The 21,370-nt window shown below is 33.3% G+C and overlaps 1 protein-coding gene across 1 annotated transcript in view; it reads left to right on the top strand.

Moving 5' to 3' along the window:
• The window catches only part of GUCY1A2 (guanylate cyclase 1 soluble subunit alpha 2), a 423,060-nt gene that overhangs the window by 30,550 nt on the left and 371,140 nt on the right, over positions 1–21,370 (top strand). The window contains exon 2 of the mRNA XM_051986919.1: positions 15,754–15,815. Within this exon, the coding sequence (XP_051842879.1) occupies positions 15,754–15,815 (62 nt within the window). The remainder of the gene's footprint in view (positions 1–15,753; positions 15,816–21,370) is intronic.

Genomic DNA, 21,370 nt, shown 5'->3' with positions numbered 1-21,370 from the left:
ATATTAATTATTTCATGTAGTGTGAACTATGGAAAATATAGTTGGCTTATTAGAAATTTCACAAAAAAATTATTAAGATAGCTGAAATAAGTAGTATGTGACTCTGACAGAAGAGCTAATGTAAAAATGGAAGCCAAGGAACATTGGAATTAGTAGTATCATCCTGATCCTTAGAATATTTGATCATTTGATAAAATAAAGATTAGAGTCTAGGAGAAATTGTGCAAGTAACCAAAATTTATCTTTGTTCCTTAATGCTTCTTTTTCTGGCTCCTTTCTCCTCTTTATCAAAATGTGCTTGAAATGGCATGAGATTTGAGTCATTATACCTTAGTGTGACTATAAGTCAATACTTTAACTCTCCCAAGGGTTCTTGTATCCGACCTTATCTAATTGTGGATTAAAAGGGTTTTTCCCACTATGAAAGGAATTCCAAGAATCAGTCAGCAGATGGAATATTTCTGTTTTGTTTTGGGTATGTGCATTTGTGTATGTGAAAAGGTTCCTAGTATCTCAAAATTTTTACTACTTAGGAAATTACCTATTCGTCTTTGAATATGGATAGCTTGTATTTATTCTGTAGGTACCTATTTATGTATATATTCTCTCTCTTTCTAGAATGCAAATTTCTTAGGGGCATGGAGCGATTCATGTTTATCATTATATCCTAAGAGATCTTGGAGTAGTGGATAGAGAACTATTCAGAATTAGGAATATCTAAGATCATATTCTACTTTTGACACATCCTGGTTGTATGACCTTGAGGAAGTCATTTAACCTCAAAATGACCTAGGCAATCCCTAAGATTATAAATTACAGAGAAATTGCCACTTTGCATAGAGAAAATTTCCTCTTCTAGAAGTTCATGTCAATAAAAATTTTAGGTATAGCTCCTATTCTGTATTTCCAGTGCCAAACATATAGTAGGGATTTAATAAATGCTTATTGATTGATTGGTTACCTATATTTGACAACCAGATTTTAGACATATTTAGTGTTTATGATATTATGAGTTTTTTAGAATATAAGATCATTGTAATGTTCTTGGTTAGTAGGGTTTCTGCTGTTATCATGAGATAATACCAGTTCATCAATGGATAATTTTAGTTAGCATTAACAAATTATTATTTTACCCATCAAAGCCTGATATTTTAGTCATTAGGAACTACTTCAACTCTATGGGAGCTCATTGTGCTAAATGGGATTGAGGTTTTCTCAAAGGGATATAATATCGAGAGAATTGAGAATTACAGAGAATTTGCTATTTAAGAAATGAACACTTTATGAGTTGTTTCATGTGATGTGAACTATGGATACCCCTATGTTAGGTTCCCTAGACAACTTCCTTTTTATGGTTCTTAATATTTATAAAGGAATTCAGCTTAATGAGTTTTTTTTTAAGAAAATTAAATGATATCAAATCAGTTTCTCATTCTTGTGTATTATCAAAATCCTTTGTTTAGGGTATGTGTGTGTGTATGTGTATGTACGTATGAGTGCATATTTATTTACATACCTTATATGGTTTAGAGTTTGGTTGATATTTGTGAAGATAAAAAACAGGATAAGAGTGAAAATTGATTTATTATTCTAAAGAGGAAAGTTTTGAAAAAGAAAAAGTTTCCATTTCCCATTCTTAGACAGCTGTTCTCAATCTTCTCTTTCTTACTCACATCCTCTTTCACTCCCCCTCTTGCAGTTACTAATTTTCCATTAGAAAAGGAGAGATAAACTGCCATCAGTATAGGAATGGCTGGTTCAGATGAGACAGTATAGTAATGGTTGCTTCAGATGAGACCAAGTTTAATGGAGGTCTTTTCCTTTAATAACAATTCAAATTATAATGACCCATTGTATATTAAAAAAATTTTTTAGGAGATTAATTTCTAGTATAAATAGGTTGTGACATGGAATATTTGTCAAAGAAGGACAACAATGACTTTGCCATCCAAAATATTTCTTGATATATTTCCCCATACAGTTCACTGGCAAAATCTTTTAAAATTGTCCCCCTCCTTTTCCCCCTTGAAAAAATACACTGTGAACATTACTCTGAAGAGGGGATAATTTAGAAACAAAAAAGTTAAATGACTAAGACTTCTTCCTTGTTATTTGTCCTTTCCTTTTAAAGAAGAATATAACATCAGGGAGATGATGCTGTGAAATGCAAGTGAATTAGATTTAAGTGAGGGCAGGCTGTGCAAAGTCACCTGCTTAATTTTTTATCCATAGCTATCTGGGTCCAGTGGTGAGATATATATATATCAGGACAATTGGAGATGGTGCTGGATGAAGTGAGAGACCTTGGACTTTTTAAGCTAAATTCTTTAATATGTCTCAGTTTGACTAAAGGAATCTCCCACTGAATAATTAAGAAATGAGACAAAGAAAGTCCTTTTTAACCTCATCAAAAAAAAAAAAAATCAACCAGGAAGGGGATTTCTAGTCAAAACAGAAAGAATTGCTATTTATTTTCTCCCTGAGGTAATTTAGCCCAAAGACCAAGTGGGGCTTTTGAACCATCCAATGAAAACCTGAGTGATTTGGGTTTAAGTTAAATCATGGTCCTTAAGAAAGATATCTAACCCATCTACTGTAATTGGGAGAGAATCCAGACTCCTTTGCAACTTAATTATCTCATCTAACTACACAAACCTTCTAATATGTTATATGTAGAACCATTCTCTTGCTTTCCTTGTTTTTTCAATCTTAGACTTTTTTGAGAATTGATAAATAGTTTTCTGTTAGTTACCTGGTAAATATTCTAGTATATGTTATTTAATTTCTGACTTTGCTGGGCGTCTATGTTTCCAGCCTATGAACTGGGAGTGGTGTCCATTTTTACTATAATTCACAAAAGACTCTTTCAGAATGTTATTTCTACATGTAATTCATCTTTCCCTTTGTCTACTTCTCCTATATAGGGTTCTAGGCATTGGATGAAAGAATATGAATCTTATGGCACCACCCATCACCACTATTGACAGTTTGGAAGATAGTAAGAAATATAGAATGAATGAACAATGATCTTGGCAGGAGTTTCATATATGTGATATATTCTAAATAGAAGATTATGCAATTAATATAAGAAAATCCATCCTTTGAAAGAGAGGTAAAAAATTAAATTCACAAAATGAGACACATAATGCAATTTCTTTTTCTTGACAGTGCATATTTGTTACAAGTATTTTGTTCTCTTTTCTTTTTTCCCTGGTGACAGAGGTAGGTGTGAGAAAGAAAATAAAAGTTTGATCATTGAAAAAAAAATCTAACTAAAATAATTTGTTAGAAAATATGTAGCTATATGATATTTTAAATTATTAAAATATGTGATATTTTAATATTGGTAGAAAATATTTATTTAGAACTGTAAAAATATGACCTGTTAGCCTTCCTACTTTAGTTTCTTCAAAGTTTTTGTGCATTTGAGTGTGAGTTGATAGTTTATCTATTGGTGACATCATGGGATAATGTCCCATGACTTTAATGAGGCAGAAGTGCACAAAGTCATCAACCTTAGTTTTTCTTCCAAGGTTACTAAAGATCAATGATATAAAGTGAGGGAAATTTTTTTCCTGAAAATGCCATCTCAGTAATAGAGGATCAGAATTTATCTGCATGGCTGACATGGATGATATTTTGAAGATGTCTTTAGTATGATGGTTTTTGACTAAGAAAGTACAGTGTTTCCAAATTAATAGCTGACATTTATATGGTGCATTAAATTTTAAGCATTATATATGTCACACACATATAGCTATACATAGACTATAGTATGTATATGTATGCACATGTATATATATGTATGCATATATATGTTTATTTATATAATCTTATTTGAGCCTCACAAAAATTCTGAAGGAAGTACTACGCAGCTATTACTAAATTCTTTTTAAGATGAGGAAATTGAGGCTGAAAGCTTTAGTGATTTGCTCATAGTTACATAGGCAGTATCAGAAACTAAATTTGAGCACAATCTTCCTTACAGTAGGTCTCTCCAGAACATTCAACTTCCATGTTTGAATTATTGGACTATTATTTAAGAGGTGTTTAAAGGGAGACCTAAAGGTGATATAAGAGTCTTGAAGTTTTGTACTACCACTGGGTTTTTTGTTTCTCTTTCTTTTTTTTTTTTTTAATCCCTCAATCATCCAAAACCTTTTTTCTTTCTCTTTCACTTTCTTCTAATCTATTTGAAAAAGAAAAAAAAAGAAAATTTGCTTTTAAGCAAATATGTAATCAAGTATAAAAAAACCTTCTACTAGTTTTATTCAAATAAACATTTCAGTCTTAACTCTGAGCTCATCACTTATCTGTTGGGTGGTACTTTCACCATGAGTCCTTGAGAATCATGGATGGTCATTGCTTTGATTAAAGTTCTTAGGTCTTTCAAAATTGCTTAGATTCATTAGTTGCCACAATGAGATCATTGGGGCAAAGAATCATTTCATGGCCTTGTTCTATCTTACAATCAGATTATGTTTTCTTAAGATATACACAACTACATTGCCTGATTTTAGAATTGGGAGAAGGTTGAACAATATATATCAGCCTCTATTAATATGTGGTATAATGAATTTATCTATTCTCTTTAGGCTGAGTCAGTCCTGGATCAGTAAAAAGATTTTAATTTAGTCATAGTAGATTCTTAAATAGGAATAGGAGGGATGTGGACTTGACCCCTACCCCCCGAAATTGATATGGCTCACTATTGAGAGTTCCTAGAACCAATCCATGGGAGTCCTTTATTGTTGAACAACCTGACTCAGAGAAACCTTTTTGGCTCATCCATACTTAGTTTTAGAACAAGGCAAGGATCCTTAGGATGGGCATATCCCTTCATATGACTGATATAACATGACTGACTCCATTCTGTGCTGCAAAGAATGGAAAAACGTGGACTTTTTTAGCACAGCAAGGCAAAAATAGCCCAGAATACACATGAGCTAATCACTTCTAAATTGTCACAGGAAAAAAAAAAAAGGCCTCATAGGAAAAGTTAAAGATATAGAGATGATTTAGTTTGGAGAATAAAAAGGTTAAGAAGTGCCATGCTAACCATTTGCAAACATGGGAATAAGGCTTTATGCAGCTGTTTTCCATCTTCAGTAAGAGCACAAGAGGAAATGAGCCTAAGTTGGATCATAAGGGATTTAGGTTTGACATACAGAAAATTTCCCAGACGTGAAGGTTTTAAACATTGGAATGAGTTATCAAGAAGTTTGTGATACTGTCTCTGGAAGTGTTTGCAAACAGGATAAGTTTTTGTAATCAGTTGGATTGGAACTGGTCTTGGGATCCTTTTACCTAGGATAATATTTGGCAGATATGAATATTTAATAAATTTTTGTTGATTAGTTGATTGTCTGTGACATAGTCCTATTTTGTCAAAGAGGGTAATATTAGGTAATATTTCAGGGTATGTCACCTTCCTTTGTTACTCTGAACTTTCAGAGAATTTTTTGATGAACTGAATTACACTGAATAGGGAGAGAACTAAAATGAAATAAAGATCAAATTTTCTAAAACATTGACAGTAAAAAGAACTAAATATGGGAGAATGGTTATCATAAAGTTGATACATATTAATTTTGTATCATTTGGAAAAATAAAATAATGATTTGGAATAGTTTTCTTAGCTAATAAAATCATGATTTTAAATCAAGCCAAAATTGAAATTTTGTCCCCATGTGTGCTATTTAATTTTGTTTTGTTTTCTGGACAAAGTTGACATCTCCCATGCTTTTCACTTTTAACAGAAATGTAAACTACTAGGAATAGCAGGTTGATATTGTGAGTATATTACACTATCTATCACTACTCTTGGACAAATAGTTCAAATAGGATGCTATTTTTTGAAAAAGGGTCAGTAGCCTTATCTTCTCATACCAAAAATACTACATTTATTATCTTAAAATTATTTTTAAACCATTCTGAACCTTATTAGTAAGTCATTGCTACCATCCTTTTAAATAGTGTCCCCAGGTTTCCTTCTACATGATGAGTAGTTTTAAGAGATTGGGACCAATAGGAGAAGAATGTCATTTTTTTTAAATTCTCAGGAATTTTGTTGTTATTCTACCTCATCATACTCTGGGAATTATGAAAATATTTGCTAGTATTTTCCAGATGTGGAAGTGAAGGTATTTTCCCAAGGCTTGTTGGTCCCAGGTGAAGCTTTTTGACCCCCTGAAAAATTTTAAAAGGTCAATTACACAGCTGGGACTAAGACAGAGGTCCTGATTTCAAATGATATATGTAGTTAACAGTCTACATTTCCTTTCTTTTTATGTTGCAAATAGACTCATAAGCTGGGAAAACCCAGAGGTTCAAAACATTCACCTACATTGACAACTGCCTATTCACATTTCAAAAAGTATTCAATCTACTGGTTAGATTGAATTGACTGGTATCCTAATGGGTTTTATTGATGTTTTGACTGCAAGCAATCTTTAAACATTAAAGCATTGCCCTAGCTCCATACAATGGAAACAGTTCAGCAATATAAAACCTATTCTTATAATGAATTTTGTATTTGGACTTATTTTTACTGCTATCTCCACTAAATAGTCAATTATTGACTGACTTAGCGGCAGTGAAAAAACTAGGGAAGAGTTGAATAAGGCATCACATGAAGAAGCCAGACCTGTGTAGAGATCCACTGATGGTTGGGGAGGGCTTGGGGCAATAATAACATTGAGAAATTGAGGAGAAAAAATGTTTTTTTGACAGTTGAAAAGGGGCCAAGAAAATGAAAGTGGAAAAATACTGAAGACAAACCATCATTTTTATTCTTTAGTTAAGGGTGGGCATACGGATATTACTTTGATTGAAATACCTAGAGGCAATCATAATGAGCTAATGATAAAGCACTTCTGCTAAATATTTGTAGCAGTTTTGTGTATAACATCAATTTAATCATTTAATCTTTTTTTTAAATTTTATTTTATTTAATAATAACTTTGTATTGACAGAATCCATGCCAGGATAATTTTTATACAACATTATCCCTTGCAATCGCTTATGTTTCGTTTTTTCCCCTCCCTCCCTCCACCCCCCCCAAGCTGGCAAGCAGTCCTATATATGTTAAATATGTTGCAGTATATCCTAGATACAATACATATTTGCAGAACCGAACAGTTCTCCCGCGGCACAGGGAGAATTGGATTCAGAAGGTAAAAATAACTCGGGAAGAAAATCAAAAATGCAAATAGTTCACATTCATTTCCCAGTATTCCTTCTTTGGATGTAGCTGTTTCTGTCCATCATTTATCCATTGAAACTCAGTTAAGTCTCTTTGTCATAGAAATCCACTTCCATCAGAATACATCCTCATACAATATCGTTGTCGAAGTGTATAATGATCTGGTTCTGCTCATCTCACTTAGCATCAGTCCATGTAGGTCTCTCCAAGCCTCTCTGTATTCATCCTGCTGGTCATTCCTTACAGAGCAATAATATTCCATAACATTCATATACCACAATTTACCCAGCCATTCTCCAATTGATGGGCATCCATTCATTTTCCAGTTTCTAGCCACTACAAACAGGGCTGCCACAAACATTTTGGCACATACCGGTCCCTTTCCCTTTTTTAGTATCTCTTTGGGGTATAAGCCCAATAGAAACACTACTGGATCAAAGGGTATGCACAGTTTGATAACTTTTTGGGCATAATTCCAGATTAATCATTTAATCTTAAGAAATAAAGCCACCATTGCTACTATAGAAATGGTATACTCAAAGAAAATGACTTAATAAAGGTGTGTTAAATCACTTAATTTATCCTACTCTGAGAAGATATATTGCATTAGGATATTGTTTGTATTATTTAAAACTAGATTAATTTAAATGGACATTTAGCAAAGTCAACTGAGTATTTGTAAGAATCAGTTTTAGGGTTGGAAGGTACATTAGAGCCTACCCCTTCATTTTCTAGAAGAGAAAAGCTGGCAAAGTGGCTTGCCCAAAGTCACACAGATAGTAACCATCTCCCTTGCCTTTTTGATTATTCTCATATTATGTGAGAAAAGCCTTTATTTAGGTGCATTCAATTTTCAAAACATGGTTACTTTCCTAACTGATCATATTTGCTTTTGGATTCACTTTGGACATCATACCTAAATCTATGTGCTAAAGAATATCCAAAATACATTCTTACATATTTTTCTATTTGCAATCATTTCAAAAATTTCTGGTAGTTAATTTTAATCATAATTACTCTACAACAACATAAAGAAAAGTAAATTATTTATTGTATACAACTTAGAACTAAAGCTATTTTAGTCACTTTAGTTTAAAAAATAAACAAACATGGTTGTGATATATTGATATTATGATTTATGCAAATTGTTCTATGCTTATACCCACTCATTATGAATAATAGTACTGTGAAGAGTTTGAAAGTGATAGTTTTTAAGACACTTTTACAAATTTTTTCTCAGTTGAACATCACAACACCTCTTCTATGTTTGAAAACTCATATCAACTCTTCTCTTTTGATGACCTTAATTTATTTTATTAATGACATTATAATGTCTTCTGCTCTATGTCTTGCAATTGTTTGACTAGAAGCAATAGTAATTTGACTTATCCATAAATATCAGTACACTGAGTGGTAGCTAACATATGAGGAGAAATCTTTATGTGTTCCCTTCACTTATCTAATTCAATTAGTTTTTCCTTTATTATAAGTATGCATGTTACTGTCGATAGGAAAACATTGTTAACATTGAACAGTTAAGTTTGAATTTCCTATGTATTAGACTTACCAATAAGTTTCACTTGATTATCTCCCAATAAGAATACCTCAAATAAATGCTCAAGGAATGATTTAAACAAATATTTCTCAAAATATTTTCCCTCAGACCATGGTTGGTTGATCTACAATTATTTTTTAGGGAGCTTACAAACTTGGTACCTTAAAGGAATAATGTATAAAGCATGATTGTGTCTGTACTTTACATATTTATATGTCATAGATTATCATAAAATATCAGTTTCAGAACATTTCATCAAAAGAAAATGATTCTTTCCATGTCTTTCTGGTGTGTGTGTGTGTGTGTGTGTGTGTGTGTGTGTGTGTGTCTTTGTGTGTTTGTGTGTGTGTGTGTGTGTGTGTGTGTGTGTGTGTGTGTGTAATATCAAACAGAAATACATGAAATTAGAGAATAATGGAGTCTTGTGCCTGGTTAAGTCACTTATTAACTTTCTGTTTTTTGTTCTTATGGTAGCATTTGTTTGCAGTCTGTTCTAATGTCTGAATTCAGGTCATTATGCATTATCTATCTATATATTTATCTATGTATATATTAAAAAAAAAGAATCAGCACTAAGGATAGTTCCCTGCATTTGGAGTCAACACCTGGGTTCAAATTCTGGATGATATCAAATCTATGTGTTCTTGGAAAAGTTACTTCCCTGGTTTTCATTTTCCTTATCTGTAAAATTAATGGTTGAATTAGATGGCTTTTAAGGTCCTTTCTAGCTATAAGTATATTATCCTATCACCTTCAACAATTCTAAAAGTCATGAACCTATAAATATTTATAATGGGAATGCCCAACACTTGTTAATAACAATTATAAGAGATCATTGCTAGGCTTAAGCATGGATCTCTCTCTTTGTAAACTATGGAACTCCCAATGAACATGCTAATAGCATAAATGCATTTCTGGCTCACACAAGGTAAAATTGACCTGCTAAGCTAAGCCTCCCACCTAGAAGTTCTTCCTTTGGTGGGTTCATGTATTCTAAATAATTCATTGACATTCAATTTAGTGTCCTTTCCTCTTACCTTGGGCTGCTTCTAGCTTTGCTGGAATTCCTAGAAAGAAGGTACACTTAAGAATTACTCTGACTCCTCTATAGGCCTCTGGACTTTCAGCTTATGCTTTTGAGTCATGATTCTGTGGATCTCCCTGAACAGAATGACAAAGGCCAGTATCCTAGCTTTGCTATTTATAATATTTTGTAATCTTCTGCAATTAATTATGCATCTATGTATCTTCATCTTATAATGAAAGGATAAGGTAATACATTGTTAATGTCTCTTCTAGCTAAACAAAAACCAAACCAAACCAAACCCTATAAAATGCTCAGCATCAGTTATTTCATCATTCACTAGGTTAGAGAATGGTTTCCTTTAGTGGACTTTAATTGACTCTGATGTTTATTCTCTAGCTATTTTGTCAATCCCAGCCCCACTTCTCAATTTCCCTTCCTTTCCCTGTGACTATTTAGATGTGGAACTGTGTAGAATATTAGGGGTTATTTTCCTTCCTTAGAAGGAAATACATGAATAGAATACATGACCAGACTCTACCTCTAACCTGAAGTCTCCAGTCTTAGTTTTGAGAATTTTGCTTGTGTAATCTTTCCTCTACCCCTCACCCCCACCCCATGTTGGTGATTTAAATGTGTCAGGAAAAGCTTTCATTCCAATTGTACCTATTGTCTCTATTCTTGGGCTGGTGGAATTGCTGCTATTCCCTTTTGAAATCAATCATCATCACCTTCATCATCATCATCATCATTACAATCAACAACAAGAAGCTTTCAAAGTACAGAGGCCAAAATTTTGGAGAAGCATGATGTGGCAATTGCATTCCTCAAATATGTATATCCCTATCTCCTCAGTTTAAGAACCATATCAACTCTATCATCATTTATGGGAGAGAGATATCAGCCTCTAATGACTCCATTTACCATCCCTAGAAGTTTCTAAAGTTCCTCTTTATGCCATCCCTTTCTTATGTGCAGTGTCTTCCATTATTAAAATGTAAGATTCTTAAGGACAGAGACTGATTTCACTTTTGCATTTTTATCCCTAGGGCCGTAGCATATACTAAATGCTTAGAAGTTGTTATTCATTTACTCATGTCTCTGCTTCCTGTCTTTTAATGGACTTGTTTCAAGGATGTGCTCAGTGAACTTACAAAAATGAGCTAATATTTTCATACTTTTATTCAAGTACAAAAAGCCATTTTGTAATTGGTTTACATTAGGCAAAAAAGTTTGATGGGTTTTATCCATCAGGGCAAAAGTTTGTGGAACATTGATAATAGCAGGATATCTCCTTGTTCCAGACTGATATCACAGAGAGAGAAAGAGAGAGGGAGAAAGACAAAGACGGAGACAGAGATGGAGACAGAGACAAAGAGAAACAGACAAAAAGAAAGAGAGAGAGACAGAGACAGACAGGCAGAGCCAGAGATAGAGGCACACAGAGAGAACCAATTATCGGACCTCCATAAAAAAGAAAGAAAACAAGGTAACAACATCAATAATATTTGATATATTTATAGTGGGATTTGTGAAATATTTTATATACGATCTCCCATTTAATCTTCATAGAAACTTGTAAGGTAGAAACTAAAGGTATTATTAGTTTTATTATTCAGATAAAGAAATTGATATTCAGAAAAAATGAGTGACATGCCATGTGATGTCAACAAGCATTATTAAGCACCTATTTACTTACTATGTGCCAGGAACTGTGCTAAGTCCTGGGGATACAGAAAAAAAAGCAAAAACAATCCCTGATCTCAAAGTGCTCACAGTATTTCTCTAGGTAAGACAACATGAAAACAGCTTTGTTGCAAACAAGGTATATACAGAATAAATTGTTCATAATCAACAAAGCAAAGACATTGGAATGAGAAGGACCAGAAAAGGCATTTTGCAAAAGATGGGATTTTAATTAAGGTTTGAAGGTAATCCAGAGACAAAAGGAGGAAGAACATTCTACACTTGGGGAGATAGCCTGTTAAAATGCATAGAGTTGAGACATGTCTTGCATGGGAGCAACATGAATGAAGTCAGTGTCAGTCCCCAGAGTATTGTATCTATTTCCTCTGTATTTCTTGAATCTGCATCTATTTCTCACTTACACAAATAGAACCCTAGTTCTATGGTTAAAATTTCACAATCTCTTCTCTGGACTTTTGCAATAGCCTTCTAAATGGTTTTCCGGCCCCAAGTCTCTGCCATTTCCAATATATGCTTCCTTTGTATTGGCTTTCTATGATTGTAATGAACTCTCTTCTTACATCTCATCTTAAATTCCAAGTTTTTTTCAAGGCTCTTTTATAATAGCCACCTTTTTTGTGAAGTCTTTCCTAATCTCCTCAACTTCTAGTGGCTTCACTTTAAAATTATCTTGTATTCAGTTTATAGAAGTCTATATATGTACATGCTGTCTCACCCAGATAGACTGTAAGCTTCTCAAGGGTAGGGACTATTTCACTCTTGTCTTTGTATTTTTAGAACCTAGCATAGTGCCTAGTGGATTGTGGGTGCTAAATAAATGTTTGTTGATTGGTTAGAGGTAAGAATTATCCCTAATCAGGAGACTGTAGTTTATTTGCATTTATTCTTTTGGCCAATTTTGCTCAGTTATGGAATTTTTTCAAATGTAAGAAGTTTTCTTTCACTTAGTAGTCAGGTCCCTACACAGAGTGATCTTAGATCTTGAAAGACAGGCCTCTGTGAAATGAACTTTTGATAAACCAGGAGATAAAGACATTTTCTGTCTGACAGCAACCACAGATGTCTATTGATACATTGGAGAAGGCACACTGATCCTGGTTAACCATAAGGTTGATACAGAATGGCTTGGATTACCTGAAACTCTGCAGAATGTTCCCCGAGAATATTTTCCTTTTAATGCATTTTAGAGGCAGCAAATTTAACTCCTGCTGAGAGCAGGAGTAATTGCTATACACAGGGAAGAAAAAGTTCTTAAAAGGCTTAATTTTTCCACAGGAATGTGCTTTCTGACAACCATTTGAGTTTTAAAGATGGGAAATTCTTGATAAAGAGAAAAAATTATGTTTTGTACAAATGAGACTATTCTTGGGGTAACTGACCCCATGTACTCTGGTATCTATTGCTACATATTTTGTGTCTAGACCTACTGCACAAACCAATCTTGCCATGCTATTCTCCACCCTTCAGACATATTGCCAACGAGAAAATTATCTTGGCTCAAAAATTGTCAGTCCAGTGCCAGAGATCTCGGAATCCCAGGAGTCCCGCCAATGACTAATGATGGTTTGGTTTAGGTTATTCTTGGGTTAAACCATTAAGGCGCATTTCCCTCTTCCCCCTTCCACCCTGTACTATCCCCTGTATAAGTATTATTATGCTTATATCTACCCATTCATATTAAAATCTATAATACATATGACTGTGCTGCAGTAGCCAAAAACCTCCTCTTTAGGGTTATCCATAGTTTGGTTTCCACGTTTTCCATGTATAAAAATGTCTTATTTCCCCTTGGTTTATTGCATGGAGCATAAGTTGAAAAGAACACTCTGCCACTCAAAGTAGCAGGAAGATGGAACTGATGTTTATCTAGTTCTATAAAGATAAAAATGTTCTCTAGAGACACTATCTCATCATTTGGGTCTTAAAATAATCTTTTTATTACTATTTTATAGATGAAAAACTGGGGTTAGAAAGGTTAAGTGACTTGCTTATGGTCCCCAAACTAGTAAGTGTCAAAGGAACACAGATCTTACTCCCAAGTCCATTACTTCAGTCACTATATATTTTTTTTCTTCTGTCTCTGACTTTGGTACTCAGATACTTTTCCAATCTGGTTTAATAAAATTAAGCTTCTATCATGGGAAAACTTTTATGGATTGATTCAGACTGAAATAATCAGACACAGGAAAACAATATTGGAAAGAAGTTCAATCTCATGCCCAAACTATCATCTCTTCTTTTTCAATTCACAATTTTGTGGGGATAGTTGAATTAGGAGATGACATAACTAGGGTATTGAGAAGTCCCAAGATATTTACTTATATGAAACAAGTGAGCAAACTGTTGGTTGCTGCTACATCCTCTCCTCTCTTCCTACTGTAGTATTTTCCTGATTTTGCAGCAAGGTGACATTTTGATGTAAGCTGCTTCAGTTTTTGACCTTTGTTCTTAGGATGATTTATTGACCTCCTGTTTGTTCTCTGGATCAGTAGTTTTTGTAAAGTCCTAGTTTTGGAGCTTGGCTGTTTCTTCATTCCTTGGATCCTGTATCTGTTCTGTATATCTTTAATTTCCATCACAAATTGTCCACTATTCCCTCAACAAACAAATGAATTGATGACCCAGACAAACCCTATTATTTTCTGAATACATGATACAATGGAGAGAACACTGGATTTGGGGGTAGAGGGTGTGGGTTCAAATCCCTAGCTCTACTACTCATTACCTTTGTGATCTTAAAAATGTTATTTCATCTCTCTAAGCATCAGTTTTGCTATTTATAAAATGAAAGAACTGGACTTGATAAATTATTGGTGAACTTTATCATTACTCCAGAGTTTTTTGATACTTACCCAACACAAGCCTGCATAGTCTATGTAGAGAAAAATCATCCTTGTGACAAATAATTCATCAGATAGTTTTAATGACTGATTTCATGATTCCCCCCCCCCATTGATTTGCTCAATATTTTGCCCATCATTATTTTCACTTATTATTTTATTAGTGAAAATTACTTTTTTCTTGTGTTCTATTTTGTTTTGAATATTTTGTGATCTCTTTGCCTTTTCTATAGCTTCCTAGTTTTGAAAACCCTTCTTGAACTGAAGAATGCTAAGAAATTTATTGATTGTCATAGGAATTTAAAAAAAATATATCCTGAATTATCAGAGAGAGAAAGAGGATTATAAAGCTTTGTCAGGAATTGTTTGGGAGTTGGTAGCAATTTAATTTCCTATCTATAAGTCCTTGTGACAGTCTCAAAAATTCTCTAGTGTTTTGCTAACAGCCCAATGGGCTGGAGAAAATTAGATTGGTGATTACTCTTTATTCATGAATAGGCAGGATCATTTAAAATGACCTTCTCGCCTTAGGCTTATGTTAGACTCATACTCCTAAAATTGATTTTCAAAGCCCTTTTATAGTAAAAACAAACAAACAAAACAATCCATAAATCTCTTTATAAAAAAGAGAATTCCTTTCATTATCCTATCTTCATCATCACCTCCTCCTCAAAAGAAACTCCATTCCTGGAGTCATCCTGATTTCTGATAGGTGTGTTTTCACCTTATCTTGCTAGGCCATCTCACTCTTGTCCTATCTGTACCCTCCCTCATTCCCACTTTACCTCCATTTTTTAACTTGTCTTTATATTTTATCTTCACCTATTAGCATGTAAGTTCCTTGAGATTAAGGATCATCTTTTTCTTTCCTTGTAACTATAGGCCTTAGTAAAGTGCTCAGCACACAGTAAGTGCTTAATAAATGCTCTATCTAGTTGGCTATCATCTTTCGTTTATCTATTTCACTTTACTGTCTCTTGACTGAACAATCTTTGAAATTCTGGTTGAAATAAAATAGCAGGACTTGTCAGAGATCCCTACTGGATTGGACATTGTCTATTATGGTTATATGTCTCATTTCTTTAAACATATTGTAAATTCTTTGGGGGAACTAAATAACCTCATCATCTCCAGTGCTAAGTACATTGATGGAATTCAATTTTGAATTAAATTGAGTAACTAAAAGAATCTTGAAGAAAAAAACAGAAATATAATAGCGTATTTTACATGGAAACTGCCTGAGATGATGGAGGCCTCCTTTTGGTTCCTGTGGGGAAAAGACATGGCAAAATGCAAAATGGGTAATATTCTAAAACAAACAACATTATGTGGTAAATCAGTAACTACTTATCTGTCTATGATGCTTGGACCAGGACTGGCAACGACTTGCTGATAATATCCTTTTTTAATTATTATTCTGCAGCCTCAGATTATACAGCAGACTCTCAAGAGGACACTACAGCATTATGAGCATCAAGTTATTGGGTGAGTAAAAAGGATTTGGGTGATTATTGGGAGGGGAGGGGTAAATTGGTGGTAAACTGCTCACTAATTGTTGAGCAAATGTTTTTCTGCCACCTAACCCTTGGCCTGAATGATGTGATCTACTTTCTGTTTCAGTTTCTTCATATGCCTATTTGGTAGTCAGCTATTATGGACAGTAGAAATGGATTTCTCTAGTGATTCTTTTAAGTTATTTCCTTTGACTTATATTTAATCATTTGAAGATCAATTCCTTTGTATTTTAATTTTCCATCCTTCACATGTACCTTTCTCTGTCTTATCTCTTACTATCTAATGTTTCATTCTGTGAAGTATATTAGAATCCTAGTGATGGTTTTTGGATAAGATTTTGTAATCTGATAATATATAATGATAATAATTCACATTTTATAATATTTTAAAGTTTTCAAAATCCTTTATATATATTATTCCATCTGTTTCACACAACAATCTTTTTAGATGCTATTATTAACCCCATTTTACAAATGAGGAAGCTGAAACTGAGAGAAATCAAGACACTTGCCCAAAGTTACATGATTGGTAAGTGTCACATAATTAGACGAGCACACATCTTTCTGACTCCAAATCTTTCACCCTTTCCACTGATTACCACTTACCAATGGAAAACCACACATGGACCTATCGGAGTCCTCTTAGATAAAGGTAGCTTAGTTAAAACTACCTTTCTTATATTATCATCTTTCTTTTTTGGTCCCACCTTCTCATTTTCCAAGTTATGTCCATAGTGATTGTTAGCTCTTCCAAATGGATCAGAAACTCAACTGTAACAAGACTTTAGAGATTATTGGGAAATATAAAACAGTTCTGAACTCTACTTGTTTATGTATCATAGTTTTTTATATTTTACTTGACTAAAGTTAGTGTATACATATATGTATGTGTATTAAATATATATTTTCATGCATATAAATGTATTTATAATTCACACTACAATTCAGAATCTATATTTCCACAGAAAATAAAATCCCTTGTAAAATTAAAACCCATTTGGTGGTAGAGTCAAAATTCAGAATGCACTTACTCTTTGTTTTCTGAGATTTGTAGCAAAGAACTTGGGAAAAGTCTTTGTGGTTGGGATAAAAATATTTTTCTGGCTTTTAGGGAGTTCTAATATTTAACAAGGAACTGATGAGAAGAAAATCTTCCAAAAAAATCAAGAGATGCCAGTGATCCTGTGGACATACTCTATAATGGTTTTAATGATTATGTTAGTTTTCATTATAGAAGGGATTTTTTGGGAAGTTGCCATATCAGTAATCTAGTGTATGCAGCTGGAAAAATGGCACAGTAAAAATGTTAATGGAAGAACATTAGATATTTTAAACTATATTTATATTAATTAGGGCATAGGTCCATTAGACAACCCTATTAAGTATATATATTATGTCAAAATCAATCTCCCTTTTCACATTCCAAAATAAACTTGATCTCTTATATTAAGCTTACTGCTTAAAGTATACTTTTCCACCTTTTGTAATACATCTACAATAATTGTTGTCCAACAAATGATATTATTTTGTTTATTGTAAAATCTGATACCAGGAGATATTCTAGCTTTTTTTCTGTGGCTGGATCTTTAAGGCAAATTAAATCAGAGAGCTGATAACTTCAATAGTTATAGGCAGCCAATTTAAAATATTTTAATTAAAGCCAAAACCTATAATTTTTTTTCCTGTATCACTATTGTCCATACAACTCAAAGAAAGCAAACAAAGAACTAAATTCAATGCAATGTGAGTATAGTTGATTGTGTGATAACCAGTTCAAAAGACCTAATTTCTAGTATCTCCCAGCTTACTTGCTCCAAAGTTTTCTCTGCTCTAGATACTAGGTATGCTCCATTTTCCTGCTTGCTCTGGCCTCTTCTTGTCCTTCTGTTTTTGGAAATTTCCATGTTACATCCTTGTCCCCTCTCTTTGGTCCAGTCAGTCTCCATGCATCAACTAGTCGTCAGAATTTTTTTGCTTATGACAACAGAAGGACCCAGGTGAGAACTTGCCTTTATTCCACAAAACTTATCTCCTACAGTGGTTTCAACATTCTCTACCTGTAGTAGTGTTAAGGTGATAATAATTCTAGCATCCTGCATACTAGGTATGGAAAGTCTGAGAAATGCTCAGTGAAACTATGTGTGCTGAATTCAATTGCACTTTCTTCAAAGAGTCATTGTTGACTTCCCTTCTTCCTCCTGCTTTAGCCTCCAGTCTAATAGTGACTAGAGTCTTGGTGACTGGTCTGGTTTTTTACCTTCTGTCATTGGGAACTTCTAAATTTCTAAATTTCATGCCTCTGTATAAGAACTGAATCACTAATCAAAATTGCTTTAGCTAAATAGTTCTTGCTTGGTTGCATAGGAAAGTAGAATTTAGGATAATAAATATGGAGCTAGAAGAGACTCTAGAAGTATCTAGTACAAATGTCTTATTTTATAAATAAAGAGACTAAGGTCCAGGGAGGACACCATGACGGAAGTACTTTTATTTGTAACTTCTGTCTGATCCTGCTAGTCTACTGATAAAGCTAATTTGGTACTAATAAAGCTAATTTTCATTACATTAAATTATGTTATTTATTACATTATGTAACATAATTATATTACATTCTGATGCACTTGGTCTCACTTTTGTGTCCCCTTTCCTTCTCCTCATCTCTTCTAACCCATCCAATCCATTATTTCTTTCCTACTAAGTTTCCTTCCAGAGGACAGTGCCTTTGAATTTTTCTTTTACCCTTCTCCATTAATGCAGAAAAGAAACTGAAGTGATAATTTATGCTTTGTAATTTATGCCAAAATGTTAATAATTTTAGGTATGTTTATTTTATTTAAACCTTTTTGCTCTATTGCAGAATATAAATTTAGTTAAAAGAGGAAGTATAGCTTTAAAGAGGATAGGCGAAATACATACCTATTCAAACAGAGCAAGTTAGATAAAAGGGACAGTGACAACATTTTATACCAAGAAGAAATACACATATCTTTAGAAATTATTAATAACATAGTAATTAGCTTATCAAATATTGTAAAATAATTTATAACTTATTAACTATTATTAGCAAGTGTTAATAACATTTCTAAGTCATTCTGACATTTACAAAAGAATTTCTCCTAAGCTGTATGAAATGATAGAACATATATTAATACCCCCATTTTACAGATGAATCAAAATTCAAAGGAGTTATGTGACCTTCTCTAGGTTACACAGATAATGAGTTAGAACTGGTATGTTAACCCCAGTATTTTGACTCCAAATTTGTTATTTTTCCATCACAGCACATTAGCTGATATTAAAAGCTTGCCCTTATGTCCTCTTGCCATTCATTTAGTCTTGCCAGATCTCAATCCTGGATTTCTGCCACCATCTACTTTCTCTAATCCTACTCACATACTACTCAATAGAATTGGAGGAACTCATACAATCATACTAACTGGTCCATTGTAAATTTATGGTCCATAATTTTAACTGGGGCTTCACAAGCAATCCTTTTACTTCTCCCGAATTGATTCTCTAACTTTCTCCATTTAGTGAGTAGTCCAAATCTTCTCTTCTTTTCCCAAGCTTCCCCTGGCAACTATTCCTGAACCTCTCATTTAAAGATCTTAACTTCTGATTTACTGAGCAATTAGAGGTTATTCTTCCTTATTTAGTCCAAAATTAAAGCTCCTTCTTTTTCTTTTCGTCTCACACCTCTTTGGAATCATTCTCTATTCTTTAGTCCAACATTTGATAAAGAGATTGTATGTTTTGCCAATGTTTTCTATGAGTACTTTTGATCCCCCTGTTTTCTATAGTTAATAGCTCCCTTAATTATTTCCTCCCTCTCTAATGTTTAGTCTCTTGCTACTTATTAGTTGCTTCTAAATAGCTATAATTACATTAAACTCTTTTTTAATCTTCAGAATCTGCAGAAGTTTCTTCTGTCCTCTCAAACTCTCATCCTATACCTCTTCTACCTTTCTCAGAAAAACTTGTGCAGAAAATAAAGTGTCTACCATTACTGCTTACACTTTCCTCTCATTCATGGGAGAGATTTTTTTATATCCCAAAGGGAAAATATTAATAATGCCCTTATGACACTTCCTGCTATATTTTTATTCAAGGTACCTCTGGGGAAAATAGAAGACTAGAAGAAATGTGAAATAAGGAGCAGGACTTATTTCATGTTTTGGAGGATTCATCAGGAACTGAAAGCTAATGATAATGTCTGACACACTTGGGATTACACATTGGGAATAGTCCATGAAGCTGCTACTCTTGTATAGTCCTATTCAAGACATAGCACTCTATAATTATATACTATACACATTGGACAGATGGAGAAAATGTAGATGAATTATGAAAATAAATTACAAAGGTGATCGAGAGAAAAGATGTTGTAATGGGAGGTTATTTTGGCTTGGGTGATAAGAAAAGAAACTCAACATAAAAATTGTCCTTTAGGGGGACTGCTTTGCAGAGCAGAACTGAGCCTGTTGTATGGAAGAACCCCAGAATGGGGGAGAATGAAAATGACTCAGATTTTGGTTTGACATTAGAATTAAAAACAAATAAATAAACAAACTACTTTTGAGGATGGTTCAGTTTGCTGAGTGATTTCACTTAGATTGGTAATAGAAGTTACATGATTGTCAAGAATGATATAGGTGGGATTTATACCAAGTCAGAGACTAGATTCAATGGTCTTCAACCCCTCTCCATCTCTAAAAGTCTATGAAGCTATTATAATTCAACAATCCATGGTACCAGAGAAAACTAGAAGCATTGATGCTAATTACAGATACTGGAGAGCTAATAAAGAACCAAAAATATGGTTTGGCTGTAAAAAAGTAATATTAATTACAGTAATTTTATGTGACCTGTTTACCATTTATATTTAATCACATTATAACAAAATAATGATTATGCATACCATTAAGCATATATTCACATTATCCTTGTTGTCACTTTTATTTGCTTCCAAAGGGAATAATATTTCTATACACACAGGTTCACTTATTTGTATGTATTATTATGTATGCATAATTTGCTCATATAATATGATTATCTTTTCACAGTCTAAAAAGATTATAGAGAATGTTAATTGTAAGTATAAATTTTAGACTAGCATCTAGTAACCTTGAGTTTTTAAAAAACAAATCTTTTTTGAGAGTGGATGAATGACATGAATGTTGAATAGGCAAAAAAAAATAGATGCTACATAGATATATGAATAGATAGAACATTTGTCAGTCATTTACTATATGTCCGGCATTATGCTAAGAATATAATTATTCTATTATTACAATTATTATACAAGAATGCCTTATGCTGTGGATACAAATAAAAACAAGAATACAGTCCGTCTCTCAGAGACTAGAGACTCAGGAATAGTGTTCAGGTTTGAAATAGGAAAGATGAGAATAATGGTTAGAGTGAGGCAACATGATATGGAATTGGTAAAGAAGTGGCATAGAATCTGTGTTTCAGACAAGATAATCCAGAAAAGAGGAAATATACACGATGACAGACAAAACACAA

The sequence above is a fragment of the Antechinus flavipes genome, chromosome 3 (assembly GCF_016432865.1).
Source record: "Antechinus flavipes isolate AdamAnt ecotype Samford, QLD, Australia chromosome 3, AdamAnt_v2, whole genome shotgun sequence".
Lineage (NCBI taxonomy): Eukaryota > Metazoa > Chordata > Mammalia > Dasyuromorphia > Dasyuridae > Antechinus > Antechinus flavipes.
This window is presented reverse-complemented; position numbering and strand designations above follow the sequence as displayed.